At 47.8% G+C, this 16,191-nt stretch overlaps 1 protein-coding gene across 1 annotated transcript in view; it reads left to right on the plus strand.

Annotated features, from left to right (window-relative positions):
* LOC311150416 (nucleolar protein 4-like) overlaps nt 1–7,559 on the plus strand; it is a gene marked incomplete at both ends in the record, with an annotated part of 171,365 nt that extends 163,806 nt beyond the window's left edge. The window contains 6 exons of the mRNA XM_084187887.1: nt 3,737–4,095; nt 5,139–5,315; nt 5,530–5,718; nt 6,489–6,608; nt 6,808–7,012; nt 7,336–7,559. Of these exons, the coding sequence (XP_084044013.1) occupies nt 3,737–4,095; nt 5,139–5,315; nt 5,530–5,718; nt 6,489–6,608; nt 6,808–7,012; nt 7,336–7,559 (1,274 nt within the window). The remainder of the gene's footprint in view (nt 1–3,736; nt 4,096–5,138; nt 5,316–5,529; nt 5,719–6,488; nt 6,609–6,807; nt 7,013–7,335) is intronic.
* Between the last annotated feature and the right edge of the window lie 8,632 nt (nt 7,560–16,191).

The raw sequence follows: 16,191 nt of genomic DNA on the forward strand, positions 1-16,191 counted from the left end.
CGTACTCTGTCTGTGTGTGTGTTTGTGTCTTAACTGTACTATAACCCTATGTGTACTCTGTCTGTCTGTCTGTCTCAGCATCTAGATCTTCAGTTGTGCTATGCTGAGTAAATTAGCCTACATGTTTGCCATATTGGCATGTTTGGTATATTTGGATAGGGACAGGTAGCATACAAATTCATTGTTACCCAAAATGGGTGCTGCTGACAGTAAAGTACAGTACAGTACAGGGAGGATACAGATACAGGAAAGAGCTGGGTGTCGTGTGCCTTTAAGAGCAGCAGAGGACGGTGACTCCCCCAGCAGGCGACCACGGTCTTGCTGAGGGGGATTTGTGTTGAGCTGGCAGGAATTAGCCTGGCCTTATTCTCTGTGCATGAATACTTTTTATACTTGAATAAATACACACCGCCTGCCTCCCTCCCTCCCTCCCTCTGCTGCCATAACCCACCACCACCACAGCCTCTCTGTCCTTCTCTCCCCATCGTTCTCCCGTTCTCTTTTTCTAACACCTTCCTTTCCTGCCTTTTTGCTCTTCACCTTCCTTCTCCCCCCTCTCTCTCCCTCCCCTCTCTTGCCTCTCCCTTTCTCTCAATCTCTCTTCATCCCTCTCAGCCTCTGCCTCTCGCTCCCTCCTCCCACTCTATCTCCCTCCTCCTGCTCGCTCCCTCCTCCCACTCTATCTCCCTCCTCCTGCTCGCTCCCTCCTCCCGCTCGCTCCCTCCTCCCACTCTATCTCCCTCCTCCTGCTCTCTCCCTCCTCCTGCTCGCTCCCTCCTCCCACTCTATCTCCCTCCTCCTGCTCGCTCCCTCCTCCCGCTCTCTCCCTCCTCCCACTCTATCTCCCTCCTCCTGCTCTCTCCCTCCTCCTGCTCGCTCCCTCCTCCTGCTCGCTCCCTCCTCCCGCTCGCTCCCTCCTCCCACTCTATCTCCCTCCTCCTGCTCTCTCCCTCCTCCCACTCTATCTCCCTCCTCCTGCTCGCTCCCTCCTCCCGCTCGCTCCCTCCTCCCACTCTATCTCCCTCCTCCTGCTCTCTCCCTCCTCCTGCTCGCTCCCTCCTCCCACTCTATCTCCCTCCTCCTGCTCGCTCCCTCCTCCCGCTCTCTCCCTCCTCCCACTCTATCTCCCTCCTCCTGCTCTCTCCCTCCTCCTGCTCGCTCCCTCCTCCTGCTCGCTCCCTCCTCCCGCTCGCTCCCTCCTCCCACTCTATCTCCCTCCTCCTGCTCTCTCCCTCCTCCCACTCTATCTCCCTCCTCCTGCTCGCTCCCTCCTCCCACTCTATCTCCCTCCTCCTGCTCTCTCCCTCCTCCTGCTCGCTCCCTCCTCCCACTCTATCTCCCTCCTCCTGCTCGCTCCCTCCTCCCGCTCTCTCCCTCCTCCCACTCTATCTCCCTCCTCCTGCTCTCTCCCTCCTCCTGCTCGCTCCCTCCTCCTGCTCGCTCCCTCCTCCCGCTCGCTCCCTCCTCCCACTCTATCTCCCTCCTCCTGCTCTCTCCCTCCTCCCACTATCTCCCTCCTCCTGCTCTCTCCCTCCTCCCACTATCTCCCTCCTCCTGCTCTCTCCCTCCTCCCACTATCTCCCTCCTCCCACTCTATCTCCCTCCTCCTGCTCGCTCCCTCCTCCCGCTCGCTCCCTCCTCCCACTCTATCTCCCTCCTCCTGCTCTCTCCCTCCTCCCACTCTATCTCCCTCCTCCTGCTCTCTCCCTCCTCCTGCTCGCTCCCTCCTCCTGCTCGCTCCCTCCTCCCGCTCGCTCCCTCCTCCCACTCTATCTCCCTCCTCCTGCTCTCTCCCTCCTCCCACTATCTCCCTCCTCCTGCTCTCTCCCTCCTCCCACTATCTCCCTCCTCCTGCTCTCTCCCTCCTCCCACTATCTCCCTCCTCCCACTCTATCTCCCTCCTCCTGCTCGCTCCCTCCTCCCGCTCGCTCCCTCCTCCCACTCTATCTCCCTCCTCCTGCTCTCTCCCTCCTCCCACTCTATCTCCCTCCTCCTGCTCTCTCCCTCCTCCCACTATCTCCCTCCTCCTGCTCTCTCCCTCCTCCCACTATCTCCCTCCTCCTGCTCTCCCTTGCTTCATCCCCTCTCTTCCTCTTCCCTCTGCCTTTCTCTCCCTCTCCCTGACCTGCTCTTTACCCCCAACCCCCCTCTGACCACCTTCCTAGTTCCTAGCCTCTCATCTCCCCCTCTCTATCCCCACACACTGGTCTCTACTTTCTACCCATACCTCCCTCTACCATGGAATAACCAACTCTCTCTGATCCCTCTCTTGCACCCTTTCTAAATCTCTACCTTCTTGCTCTCCCTGCCCTTGCTTCTTGCCTACCTCCCCAAGCTCCCTTCCCTCCCCCCTCTCCTTTCCTTCCCTCCCCCTCCCTCTCTGTCATTGACCTGCTCTATGCGTCTGGCTGTCTCTCCTCCCCTCCCCTCCCTCGTTGGTGGCTTTGGAAAGCTGACCCCAATACTGTCCTCACTGCACGCACACTCTCCAAACGGTACGTAGGCATTAAGTCCAAATCTACACACACACACACACACACACTGGGAGAGGCACGTGAGCCCCTCTTAGTCCCACTCAGAGGGTTATGCACACAGGCCAGGCAGTGTGTCTGTGAGAATGGGAGTCTGTGTGATGAGGACAAGCAGGGGTCCTTAGGCCCATTCCACCACCACTAACCTATACTAGCCAATGAGAGGTGGTGGAGCACTACACAGCAATGCACAGAGATACTACAGCCCCTCCTACTTCTAGTCATTGTGTGTGTGTGTGTGTGTGTGTGTGTGTGTGTGTGTGTGTGTGTGTGTGTGTGTGTGTGTGTGTGTGTGTGTGTGTGTGTGTGTGTGTGCGTCTGACCGAGATGGGGACAAGGAGGACTGTGGAAAAACACACAGGCCATCCATCAGCGTGGCTCAGTGGCAGAGCCATGCACTAAACAATCACTTATTTAGTAGCTGCCTCTGGTTGAGTTAAGGAGCTAGCTGCTCACCACAGGCTGGTGGATGGGGAGGGCACCATTTTCTTTGGTGGGGAGAGAGGAGGGGAGGGATGTGTGTGTCTGTGTAGAGACAAGTAGACGAGCTGGGCTCATGGATGGTCAGACTTGGTGTTAGTTTGCCTGGTTCTATTGTGTGTAGCATACAGTGTGTGACTGGGGTACAGGGGAGGTGGCGCTGCTTCTCTCTCTGCTCTCTGTACTTGCTCTCATGAATAAGTATAACTGACTGTCTGGCCTTGGTCCTGCTTGGATGGCTTTAATTAACTAACTCACAGCACCGTAGCACACGTCTCTCTGCCTGCCTCTCTGCCTGCCTGCTGCACCATGGCTGTAACACTGTACTGAGTGCACTATAAAGCCACCACACTGAGTGTTCCATGGGCATTCTTCCATGGGCATTAGTCCATGGGCATTCTTACTGACTACAACAGCTCTCTCTACTGCTAATTGGCGGTACTGACACACTGAGGCCTTGGCTGGGTTGAGGGTGGGATTCATACTCAAGGTGTGATGTAGGCTACACTTTATATTTCCCCTCCCTCTCTAAATGTCTGGAGCTGATGTTGTGTCTGATGATGATTCTACCAGTCTAACTGGTGTTCCTCCCTGTGTGTTTCCAGTGTAGTGTTCTGATGATGATTCTACCAGTCTAACTGGTGTTCCTCCCTGTGTGTTTCCAGTGTAGTGTTCTGATGATGATTCTACCAGTCTAACTGGTGTTCCTCCCTTTGTTTCAACAGACGACTCATCCTCGGAGAGCGGCAGCGGGAACGGCATGCACACCATGACCCTTCCGTCTGCGGGCGGGGCAGCCCCGGGGTCTGAAGGGTGCGTGGGGGGAACCCCCTACAGGAAGGTGGTAAACGGTAACGGGCCCCCGGCCCCGCTTGACTTCAGCACCACCTCCTCGTCTTCATCGTCCGAGGACCAACAGGCTCCAGTCAACCTGAGTGAAACCAGGCTACCTGGGTCTGCCCTGATGGGCCCCTTCCAGCCCGACACCCCAGACGAGCTGCGCAGGAAGTACCCCGTCAAGCCTCTCCCCCATGCCGCTGAGCTGCGCCTGGACAGAGACTCGATCAGGGACTACGGCAACAAGGTGAGGCCTTCTGCCCAGATCTGTGTTTGAAAATATTTAAAATACTTTAGCTGGGATTGATTGAGTTTACCTGGTGCAATGAACCAATAGAATAGTATGTAAAACTGCAAGCCTCGCCCATCTGGCACTCCAGGCAGACTTAAGCAAACAGTAAAAGTATTTCAAAGTATTTGAATGATTTCAAATAGTATTTGACCCCAGGTCTAATGGTGATTTATTACACACAAAGTGATAATGTTGAGCAATGAGCCAACCAGTACCGTGTGAGGAATAGTCTTGACAGCTCAGTGTGCCATTGTTATAGATGACCAATGTCTTGCTATGACCGACTATGATGGGTGAGGAATGCACAAGAAGGTGAGGTTCATTGCCAGGGCATTGGACAAAGCTGAGAGAAGATTCCATTGAGATCTCGCCAAACTGCAATTACTTATCAATTTCCAGTGGATGGAGAATTAATAGACACCATTCTGAGAACGCTCTCAGGTCGGAATCCAAGACATTAGTCGTGATAGAAAACCAGCAAGAGAATGTGCATGAGAGCAGTGAGAGCGGCTGTGCCAGGAGAAGTAGCCTAGTTGTGTTGCTGTACTTGTGATGAACATCCATACAGGAGTCAGTGGAGGACAGTATGAAAGGAGAGAGGGGATAAAAGGTTCTTCCTTCCTGCTCCCTGGCTATTGAATTAGACACACACTTCACCATGCTCTGACAATGCAGCCTTGTCCTTGAAAGCATCTTCTTTGCCGCATTGGAAGGATCAGACAAATAGAACAGTTTAGGCACAACAACAGCTAGCAGTGTTTTGTGTCTCACTGTCTTCAGTGTTCCTCATGATTGAGATTGTGCCGGGTGCTTTCAATGTCACCTAGCATACAGACGGAGTGAAAACCTTACCCCGGCTTTGTGTCTGTTCTTTCTTTGTCTGTGCTTATTCTGTGTGTGTGTGTGCACCTGTGCATGTGTGTTTTGATGTGTGTGTGTTTGTGTACGAACCTGTGTGTGAATGCGCACGTGCACCTATATGTGTGTGTGTGTGACAGTCTCCTCAGTACAGCTCAGGAAGCTACGACTCATTGAAGATGGAGACGTGTGCCGAGGACCTGACCGTGAGCAGAGGCGTAGCGGCGGCCGACGATGATGACGATGATGATCACGACGACAGTGACAAGATCAACGACACAGAGGGCATGGACCCCGAGAGACTAAAGGCCTTCAACGTAAGAGCTGCTCTCACCTCAACCACACACACAGCATGCGCACATGCACACACACACCACACATGTGCAAACAGACACACACAAACACACACAATGTAAGAGCTCCTCTCACCTCACCTTTACATGACCTTCACCTCAGGAGCACTGTAAACAGCAAATAGCTAGCAGAGCAGACACCTTTTTTTCTACAGGATTTTTTAAATCTTCTTTTCAGATGTTTGTGCGTCTGTTTGTGGATGAGAACCTGGACCGCATGGTGCCCATCTCAAAGCAGCCCAAGGAGAAGATCCAGGCCATCATCGAGTCATGCAGCCGCCAGTTCCCAGAGTTCGAGCTGCGTGCTCGCAAGCGCATCCGCACCTACCTCAAATCCTGCCGCCGCATGAAGAAGAACGGCATGGAGGTACGTACCGCATCTACCATATCTCCTCTCATCCTTCTCTCATTCCTACTCTCTTTCATCCCTCCATCTCTGTCTCTCTCTCATTCCTCATTCTGTGTGTGGCTGGTCTAGACGTACCACACCTCTCTCTCCCTCTCATCTTTCACCCCTCTCATTCATACCCCCTCTCTCATCCCTCCCTCTCTCGTGGTCCTGTGTGTGACTGGTCTGGTAGCCATTTGCTCTGGCCCCCTCCATCCCCCATGTATAGATGTTGTCTGGGCTCTGTCTAGCAACAGTACTCCCATAGGATTCATCATCATTGATTTTCTTTGCTGGTTTGTATCAACATTGGTTCTTAGATCAGGATATAATACTTTAATTTTGTTCCTTACCTGGTCAAATATTCTGTTAAAAATGTAGTCAGTGCTCATGAATCTGGTTAGGAATGAGCTTCATCTGTAATAGATGAGTTGGAAACTTTTTGTAATGAGCAGGTGCTTCTGAAAATGTTCTGTATTATTAGTGTTTTATATATGCTCTGTACTGCCCCCCTGTGGTCAATGTGTTATTTTCACACAATGTTGGGATGTTCACATTATGGTGCCTACTGTGTACACACTACTGTATGCAGTGTTGATTATTCTGGCAAGAATTCAAGCAAAGCATAACTGTCTATTCTTAAGCAAAGAGCAGACAGTACTGGCTATAACAAGCTTTATTCAACCTTAAAAAGGGTACTCTGCTCTGACGTGGGGATGAATTTGTGCTGATTGTCTCTCCCCTGCCAGACACGACCCACCCCACCTCACCTCACCTCAGCCATGGCTGAGAACATCCTGGCAGCCGCCTGTGAGAGCGAGACACGCAAGGCTGCCAAGAGGCTGCGCCTGGATGTCTACCAGGCACATGTGAGTACTCTGTGTGTGTGTGTGTGTGTGTGTTCGTCGGTGTGTTAGTCGGTGTGTGTGTTGTGTGTGTGTGTGTGTACGTGTCTATTTTCTCAGGTGGATGGATGTACTGTGGATGTTTTCCAATAGCCAATGGCAAAGTCTGTTCTTATTATATACGTGAAAGTGGGACTGAAAACTCTCTCTCGTCTCCCCCCAGGAGGAGCAGATAGCACTTGACAAGCCCAGTTCTCACGAGCCGGCCTCCCTGGCCCACTCTGCCTACTCTCTGGCCGCCTCAGCCTACTCCCAGGACCAGCTCTACATCAATGGTGGGCTCAACTACAGTTACCGTGGTTACGGGGGCTTGGGAGCAAGCATGCAACACCCTGTCTCCTTGACAACCGCCACTGCTCAGAGCAACGGTGAGAGAGCATGCTTCACGTCTTTGATTGGCCAGCGAATGGCATCTTAGAGTAGCAGCATACCTTAGCTTACCTGAAGCATGTTGCTCGTACTGTAGCAGCATCACTGGCCTAGTTTAGAATGGACTGAGACCTATTGAGAAAACTATTCTTGCCCGTATTTGCATGTAGCAAACATTTACAAACATACAGGTGGAACTCATCTAAAATATATTTCCTACTGTTGATAAGTGGATAAGAATGCATATTTATGATTTCTAAGAGTTACATTTGTAGTAAAATGCCCCCAGTAGGTGTCTTAATTTGAGTGTGTCTTTCCCCAGGCCCTACTGACCTCAGCATGAAGTCCCTGGTGTCCAACTCGTCATCGGCCAGCTCCAACAGCCACGGGCGGAGCGGTGGCGGCGGAGGGAGTGGGGCCTCGGCACAGCTCAGCCCCACGGAGATCACAGCCGTGCGGCAGCTCATCGCCGGCTACCGCGAGTCAGCTGCCTTCCTGCTCCGCTCGGCCGACGAGCTGGAGACCCTGATCCTGCAGCAGAACTGAGATGAAAACCCCACCTCCCCCCGACTCACTCCTTCTCCCTCTCTCACTCCGACTCTCCCACACGACCCCTAACTAACCGACCAACCACTCTCCCACTCACCAGATCCATCTGTCCGTGATTCGTCCTCCTCCACCAACCTTTACATTCTCTCCATCGCCAGGAAAGAAGGCATGCAACAGTGCTACCTTCCTCTAGTCTAATAGTCCAAACCCCCTTGATTGTTTTGGCATTAGTGCGTGGAGGGAAAGAGCACTGTCTGTGACCACTTTGGAACAGTGTTTCTCCCTCTCTTGAACCACCTGTAAAGGAACACGCTCCCTCCCAATCATAACAGCCCTCCATCACTCTCACAGCTTTGTGGGAAAAAGAGGGATGACACAGAGAGTCCCAGACAGCCGGAAATTAGTCTACCTAGTGTGGGGGAGAGATTGGTGGGGCTGGTGCACTGGGGAACACTGCAGGGTTGTGCTGTAATGAGAGAAGAGCGCCCCCTTGTGTATGAAGAAAATAAGTGGATCCTTTTTGTGTGCCAGGAAGCTCTATGTGCTGCAGGACACAGATCCCCTCACCAACCTCGCCATCCCCAATAACAATGAAAGTACTCCCTGATTAGTACAAAAAAATTGTTTGTTGATGACAAATACTTTGATTTGAATTTGTTTTGTTTTGTTTTTTCAAAGCCTGTAGAATATTTACGTTTCTTTTGGCTCCATTCCGAGCTACTGAAAAGGGGTGTTGACTGATCTAAAAAGAGAGCACTAACTCTAAGACACTTTGAACCACTTTGTTAAGGAACAGAGGCTAAAGAAGAAGACTGGGGAAAAAAAAGAAAAAAAGAGACGCTCGCTGTAAATAAGCTGTCTGTGTCCTAAAGCACTTTCCCCTGATTCAGACCTCACCTCCCCTTGAGGAATAAAGACCTTGATGTCCTGGGAGCAACACTTTAACTTATGCATTATGGAGACGCCATCTTTTCCACATGGAAATACCTCAGATCTACCAACCAACCGTTCTAGTACTTCATTCATACTGGGTGGCGCCATCACACAACGCTCACCAGTACCTGATGTGTTCAGTGTTTTCAAAGACCTGCAGGAAGCAAAGTCTTAACCATTTCAAGAAGATTCCAGAATAAATATTGTAACTATAGTTCAAATTTGATCCCAAACAAAGTATTGTTTGTCCCGTTATTTGTGTACTGTATATATTCAGTCCATATTTGATTCTAGAAGCATCAGTAAAGTGAAGGACTGGGGGCAAGGAAGTATGTTCTGTGGGAGACTGAACCTCTCCGAAGATAGCTGGAGATTTTTTTCCAGAGATCTACATGTTTTCCACCCCCTGATGGCTCGTTGCTCCCCCATCAATTCCAGGTTTTGGTTTGTCCGACCTGGTTGTCAACACTCATCACTCGATGATACCGTCTCTTTCTGGGTCTGGTTCTGCATTCCTCTCTCTAACCTACCCCACTCCTCCGGACCTATACCCCCCCGACCCAACCTTACCTGAGCTCCGTCCAGCTTGGTTCTGGGAGGAATTCTGTATTTCTTTGTCTATTGACTCTTTGAGATGGCCATTAATCCACGCTGCTGCTATATGGACCGGACCTTTGCCACAGACCTATAACCTCAAGTCAGGACGCCAGCCTCCTGCACAACCAGAGCACCTCAAGACAACAACACAAACAAAAATAAGCAAGAACTACTGAAGACGGATAAGAGACAAAAATCTAATATTTGAAAACGACATGCCATCTGAGTCAGTTGCTTCTCTCTGCTACTAGGCACTCTGGTTGATATTTTTGTTCTTTCATAAGGCTGTGTTGTTTTTACATTAACTTTTTTCTTTTTAGTTTTCTTCATGAGTATGAACCTCTGGAGGCATATAATAAGGATCAATGTGCTCCTCTTGCAGCCATTCACAAGGGTGATCTGGGCCTATCTATCTTACTGTACAATGTGCGGTCAAAGTCTGGGAGGTTTGTACCTTTTTAGAATGGGAGAAATAAAATACTAAATGTTTCTTCAAGAGGCAGGCCTGAAGGGGCTCAATGTTGTGTCACTGTAATTTGCTCCCTTTTGCACACTGAAGCAACAGAAATCTGTGATGAAGGCCCTGCTTGTTCAGGGGTCCATCTTGCACTGGTGAGGTGTGTCCTACTAAAGGAAAGAGGAAGAGTATCGCAATGCAGTTGATAATCATCACATTCCTGGCCCTTGACTGCATAGTGTTAACAAAAAAGAGGCTACCTGAGCCCAAAGTGCGAGTTGTACAACGTATCACATACGACCACCACTATCGTGTAAATGAAAGCCATTGATTTAGGTGCGCTAGCTCCGTGGCCTGTGAGAGGTCATGTCTAGAAGGGATTCCCCTAATGTCAAAGTGATGTCAAAACGTGTATATTCGAGTCACGTCAGGGAGAATTTTTGCATTTTAGCTAACCTTAACTCTTTTCCTAACCTTAACCTAATTCTCCTAACCTGCTATGTTAATTCTCCTAACCTGCTGCATAAGTTCTCCTAACCTGCTACAAAAAGTCACTAATGACATTAGCGGCATCCCATCTAGTCAAGACCCCTGTGAGAGATTGAATGGAGCACTGGCGACACTGAACCACAGAACAACACCTTGATCTATCCGCCCAGCATACATGTGCAATGTCAAATCTGATCTCCATAATGAGTACAATTTGATTAAGAAAAAATATTTCATTAATGGAAATAGTATACCTAGATAGAAAGTCCAAGAAGTCCTCTTTATCTCAGAGCAAGCTCTTGATTGAATCTGCTTAGTGGGTAAAAAAACGACAAACACAAGAGAAATATGCAAAATGACCAGTCAAGAGGAAACCCCCTCACTGTGTTCTCTCTCAATGTGGCTGTGATGGCTTCAAAATGTGTTTTCTTATTAGTATCGCCCTCATTTCTGCGGATCCATCCTTCACTCTGCTCATGCCCTGGGGTCTTAGGCTACAATTCTCTCAGTACAGTAGATTAATATGCAGTTTTTTTTGTCTGGGTAGGCTAGAATTAATTTAGAAGGGGATTCTCTTAACTGTCTTATTCACTTCAGTCTTAAAACTGCCTTTTTTGCCACTGCAGGTTTGAGGTTTCAAAGGATTGCCAGACAAGTAGTACACGCAGCACTGTGGCCAAACTGTACATAGTGCTGTAAGAGTTTCTGATCTTACAGAGCAGTTGGTAGTGCCAGTTTTGCCGTCCTCTGTATTTCCCTACTACCCCAGGTCAACACAGAGCGATGGATGGATGGATCCTACCTCTTTAGAAATGACCAGTTGCTGAATTTTGTAACGTCACATGCCACAAACGTCTGCTATATGGTTTAGTGAAAAAGAAGAAGAAGATTGTGAAGTTATGCATTTGTAATATAGACAAGGGACAATTAAATGTATCTTTAAGAAGGTGGTAAGAGATGAGATTATATAGTAAAGCTCTCGCTAAATACTCCTCCCTCCTCCGTTTGCACCTCTGGGGTTTGCTCTGTAGTTTCTCACAGACAGCTACATACGTTAAGAAAACATACTGTAAAAATAGGCAAAAGACAATCTTGGGAATATGTAACTTGCTCACTGTTTCATTTCCATTCCTTTCTGTGTGCAGCTATTGTATACAGTGCGTCTTTGAGTATTTCAGCCATAATCACAGCATTCTTACTCAAACTTCTGGCTCCTCAATGGCAGTGGAGCACTCATAGTTGCCCACTGTCGATACACATTTTTATCTGATTTCTATTTTTATTATTATTTTATACATATTTTGTAGTGCAAGTAAGTGGTATTTTCAAATAATATTTTGTACAATACCAACATCTCAAGTGAAGTTACTCTGTATGCCTATACTGTACATTCCAAACAAGGATGTCAACACGTTTAACAACCAACCTGACCAGCATCACGTTTAGTGATGTGACATCTGTGCCCAACACAAAACCCACACCCTGCCAAATGCTTGAGGGAGTGCTCTCTGTTAAGATTAGCATTGTTGACCTTGTGATTAGCATCAAACATGTTGTTGATTGGAGCCATGATTATTCTCCTGCTTAGGGCCAAAAAAACTTGACATGCCAGAGAAAGTGCCAACCAAGCTCAGACCAAGTCTGCGGCCTTAACCATGGCCTTCATGAAACTCCAACTCCCAGATTACGGTATGTATCTCTCCACCTGGGAATGCTATGCAGCAGTGTCAGCACTTCAGTGAAGGGGCAGTGTTTTGAGTGTGGGAAAGGTGTGATTCCCTTATCCCTGATCATACTGTTTTAAGCACCAACTGACATTGGACCTCATTGACTTTACAAATGTCACCCCCCAATAGAGATGGTTCCACTCGGACAGGAGCAAAAATATGTGTGGTGCTGGTCAGGGTACCACGAATGAACACACATTTAAAAATAAAGATCTGCTTTGGTCAGATGTATAGCGCGACATAAAAAACAAGAAAGGAGAAAAAAAAAGACGTAACTTTTTATTTTTCTAACATGGCAGTGTACTGCTACAGTGAAATTAAAATAGTTTTTCCGACCATAGTCTGTTTTATTTTATAATTTGGTGGTGCTTTGGATTCCTCGGTTCTGTTTTAGGTTTTCCACTTTACCTACTGTACCAGAAGCTGATTGTCTTTCTCAGTTTTGATTTGTACCTAATACCAATGTGAAACTGTATTTTCCTCCTGATTTTGGACTCAGTGGAAGTGTGATGTTTACATGTACAGATTTTTGCTATAATTTTTTGTTGTTTTGTTTTATTTCATTTGGTAATTTCTCTCCACCCTGTTTTAAGTTAATCTGATACCTTGTACATTGATGGGAAATGGGACCGTGTCTAAATAAGGTTAATGTCACACGTACACATATTTAGAAACTGGTTGTGGGAGAGCTGTGTGCTTGGCTTAAGGAATGCCCTCTCCTTAGCTGACCTGATACACACAAACCAGTGAGTCACAGTGAACTGAAGCTCTGGTGTGACCACTTTACCAATATACGAGAATTTGTTCCTCAGTGAATTATAAGCCATTGACATGCCCTTTGCAGGGTTTTCTAGACTACTAGTATATTTAGTGAGAAAAAACTCAACTGCAGACAAAAACCTCAGGAAAAGGACATCACTTTTTTAACACGTCTTACTGAAGGCCCATTTCCCTCTTTGATACCATATAAATTATATCAAAGTAATTATTCTTTTTTATATTTATTGTGTTATATATAACAGTGGATACCTTTTTTCCAGTACATGTGGCTAAATATTTTTATTCTTTAGAAGTGTTGATAATATATATATGTGAAGCAACTTAAAGATTGAAAAAAAAAGAAAAAAAATATATTTCTGTTTGTTTAATGCAAAACAGCATGGGTGGTTATTTTACCTAACATATCACTTTGATTAATGAAAAACCAATGATTTGAAATGAAGCTTTGTTAAGTGTGATGTCACTGCTAAGGTAAAATGTTTCCAAACTTAAATATGTGACTTTTTTTCTCCCAAGCTGTACATCACAAAGCTAAATATACTAATAAAACAGTGTGCTATCTATCAAACAGAAACCAAGGTATTTTTGTATTTTGCCAGGGATGTAATAAGGGAAGGGTTGTTTTTACAAAATACACTGCTCAAAAAAATAAAGGGAACACTTAAACAACACAATGTGACTCCAAGTCAATCACACTTCTGTGAAATCAAACTGTCCACTTAGGAATCAACACTGATTGACAATAAATGTCACATGCTGTTGTGCAAATGGAATAGACAACAGGTGGAAATTATAGGCAATTAGCAAGACACCCCCAATAAAGGACTGGTTTTTCAAGTGGTGACCACAGACCACTTCTCAGTTCCTATGCTTCCTGGCTGATGTTTTGGTCACTTTTGAATGCTGGCGGTGCTTTCACTCTAGTGGTAGCATGAGACGGAGTCTACAACCCACACAAGTGGCTCAGGTAGTGCAGGTCATCCAGGATGGCACATCAATGCGAGCTGTGGCAAGAAGGTTTGCTGTGTCTGTCAGCGTAGTGTCCAGAGCATGGAGGCGCTACCAGGAGACAGGCCAGTACATCAGGAGACGTGGAGGAGGCCGTAGGAGGGCAACAACCCAGCAGCAGGACTGCTACCTCCGCCTTTGTGCAAGGAGGAGCAGGAGGAGCACTGCCAGAGCCCTGCAAAATGACCTCCAGCAGGCCACAAATGTGCATGTGTCTGCTCAAACGGTCAGAAACAGACTCCATGAGGGTGGTATGAGGGCCCGACGTCCACAGGTGGGGGTTGTGCTTACAGCCCAACACCGTGCAGGACATTTGGCATTTGCCAGAGAACACCGAGATTGGCAAATTCGCCACTGGCGCCCTGTGCTCTTCACAGATGAAAGCAGGTTCACACTGAGCACGTGACAGACGTGACCGAGTCTGGAGACGCAGTGGAGAACGTTCTGCTGCTTGCAACATCCTCCAGCATGACCGGTTTGGCGGTAGGTCAGTCATGGTGTGGGGTGGCATTTCTTTGGGGGGCCGCACAGCCCTCCATGTGCTCGCCAGAGGTAGCCTGACTGCCATTAGGTACCGAGATGAGATCCTCAGACCCCTTGTGAGACCATATGCTGGTGCGGTTGGCCCTGGGTTCCTCCTAATGCAAGACAATGCTAGACCTCATGTGGCTGGAGTGTGTCAGCAGTTCCTGCAAGAGGAAGGCATTGATGCTATGGACTGGCCCGCCCGTTCCCCAGACCTGAATCCAATTGAGCACATCTGGGACATCATGTCTCGCTCCATCCACCAACGCCACGTTGCACCACAGACTGTCCAGGAGTTGGCGGATGCTTTAGTCCAGGTCTGGGAGGAGATCCCTCAGGAGACCATCCGCCACCTCATCAGGAGCATGCCCAGGCGTTGTAGGGAGATCATACAGGCACGTGGAGGCCACACACACTACTGAGCCTCATTTTGACTTGTTTTAAGGACATTACATCAAAGTTGGATCAGCCTGTAGTGTGGTTTTCCACTTTCATTTTGAGGGTGACTCCAAATCCAGACCTCCATGGGTTGATACATTTGATTTCCATTGATAATTTTTGTGTGATTTTGTTGTCAGCACATTCAACTATGTAAAGAGAAAATTATTTAATAAGATTATTTCATTCATTCAGATCTAAGATGTGTTATTTTAGTGTTCCCTTTATTTTTTTGAGCAGTGTATATGTATAAGTATTACCTTTAGTGGATATGTTGTATTGTTTTGTTGTTATATACAGTAAATTGCACAACATAATGTTTTTTTATTTTATTTCACCTTTATTTAACCAGGTAAGCCAGTTGAGAACAAGTTCTCATTTACAACTGTGACCTGGCCAAGATAACATGTACTCTACTGACAGATGAATGCTATATTGTAGGCTATACGTTTACATTTATATTGTGTTCATTGCAATCGCCATCACACTGCTCTATCCCAACTGGACAAGAGGAATACCTATGTAAGAATGATGTTCATTGACTATAGCTCAGCATTCAACACCATAGTACCATCCAAGCTCATCATTAAGCTCGAGGCCCTGGGTCTGAACCCCGCCCTGTGCAACTGGGTCCTGGACTTCCTGACGGGCCTCCCCCAGGTGGTGAAGGTAGGAAACAACATCTCCACTTCGCTGATCCTCAACACTGGGGCCCCACAAGGGTGCGTGCTCAGCCCCCTCCTGTACTCCCCGTTCACCCATGACTGCGTGGCCAAGCACGCCTCCAATTCAATCATCAAGTTTGCAGACGACACAACAGTAGTAGGCTTGATTACCAACAATGACGAGACCGCCTACAGGGAGGAGGTGAGGGCTCTGGGAGTGTGGTGCCAGGAAAATAACCTGTCACTCAACATCAACAAAACAAAGGAGATGATCGTGGACTTCAGGAAACAGCAGAGTGTGCACCCCCCTATCCACATCGACGGGACCGAAGTGGAGAAGGTGGAAAGCTTCAAGTTCCTTGGCGTACACATCACCGACAAACTGAAATGGTCCACCCACGCAGACAGTGTGGTGAAGAAGGCGCAACAGAGCCTCTTCAACCTCAGGAGGCTGAAGAAATTTGGCTAGGCACCGAAAACCCTCACAAACTTTTACAGATGCACAATTGAGAGCATCCTGTCGGGCTGTATCACCACCTGGTACGGCAACTGCACGCATTATTGGGGGCAAACTACTCGCCCTCCAAGACACATAAAGCACCTGATGTCACAGGAAGGTCAAAAAGATAATCAAGGACATCAACTACCCGAGCCACTGCCTGTTCACCCCACTATCATCCAGAAGGCGAGGTCAGTACAGGTGCATCAAAGCTGGGACCGAGAGAATGAAAAACAGCTTCTATCTCAAGGCCATCAGACTGTTAAATAGCCATCATTAGCACATTAGAGGCTGCTGCTGCCTATTGAAATCACTGGCCACTTTAAGAAATTGAACACTAGTCACTTTAATAATGTTTACAGTCACTTTAATAATGTTTACATATCTTGCACTACTCATCTCATATGTATATACTGCATTCTATTCTATAATATTCTACTGTATCTTAGTCCATGCTGCTCTGTCATTGCTTGTCCATATGTATATTTTCTCAAATTCCATTCCTTACTAG

The sequence above is a fragment of the Coregonus lavaretus genome (assembly GCF_964263955.1).
Source record: "Coregonus lavaretus genome assembly, chromosome: 22".
NCBI lineage: Eukaryota > Metazoa > Chordata > Actinopteri > Salmoniformes > Salmonidae > Coregonus > Coregonus lavaretus.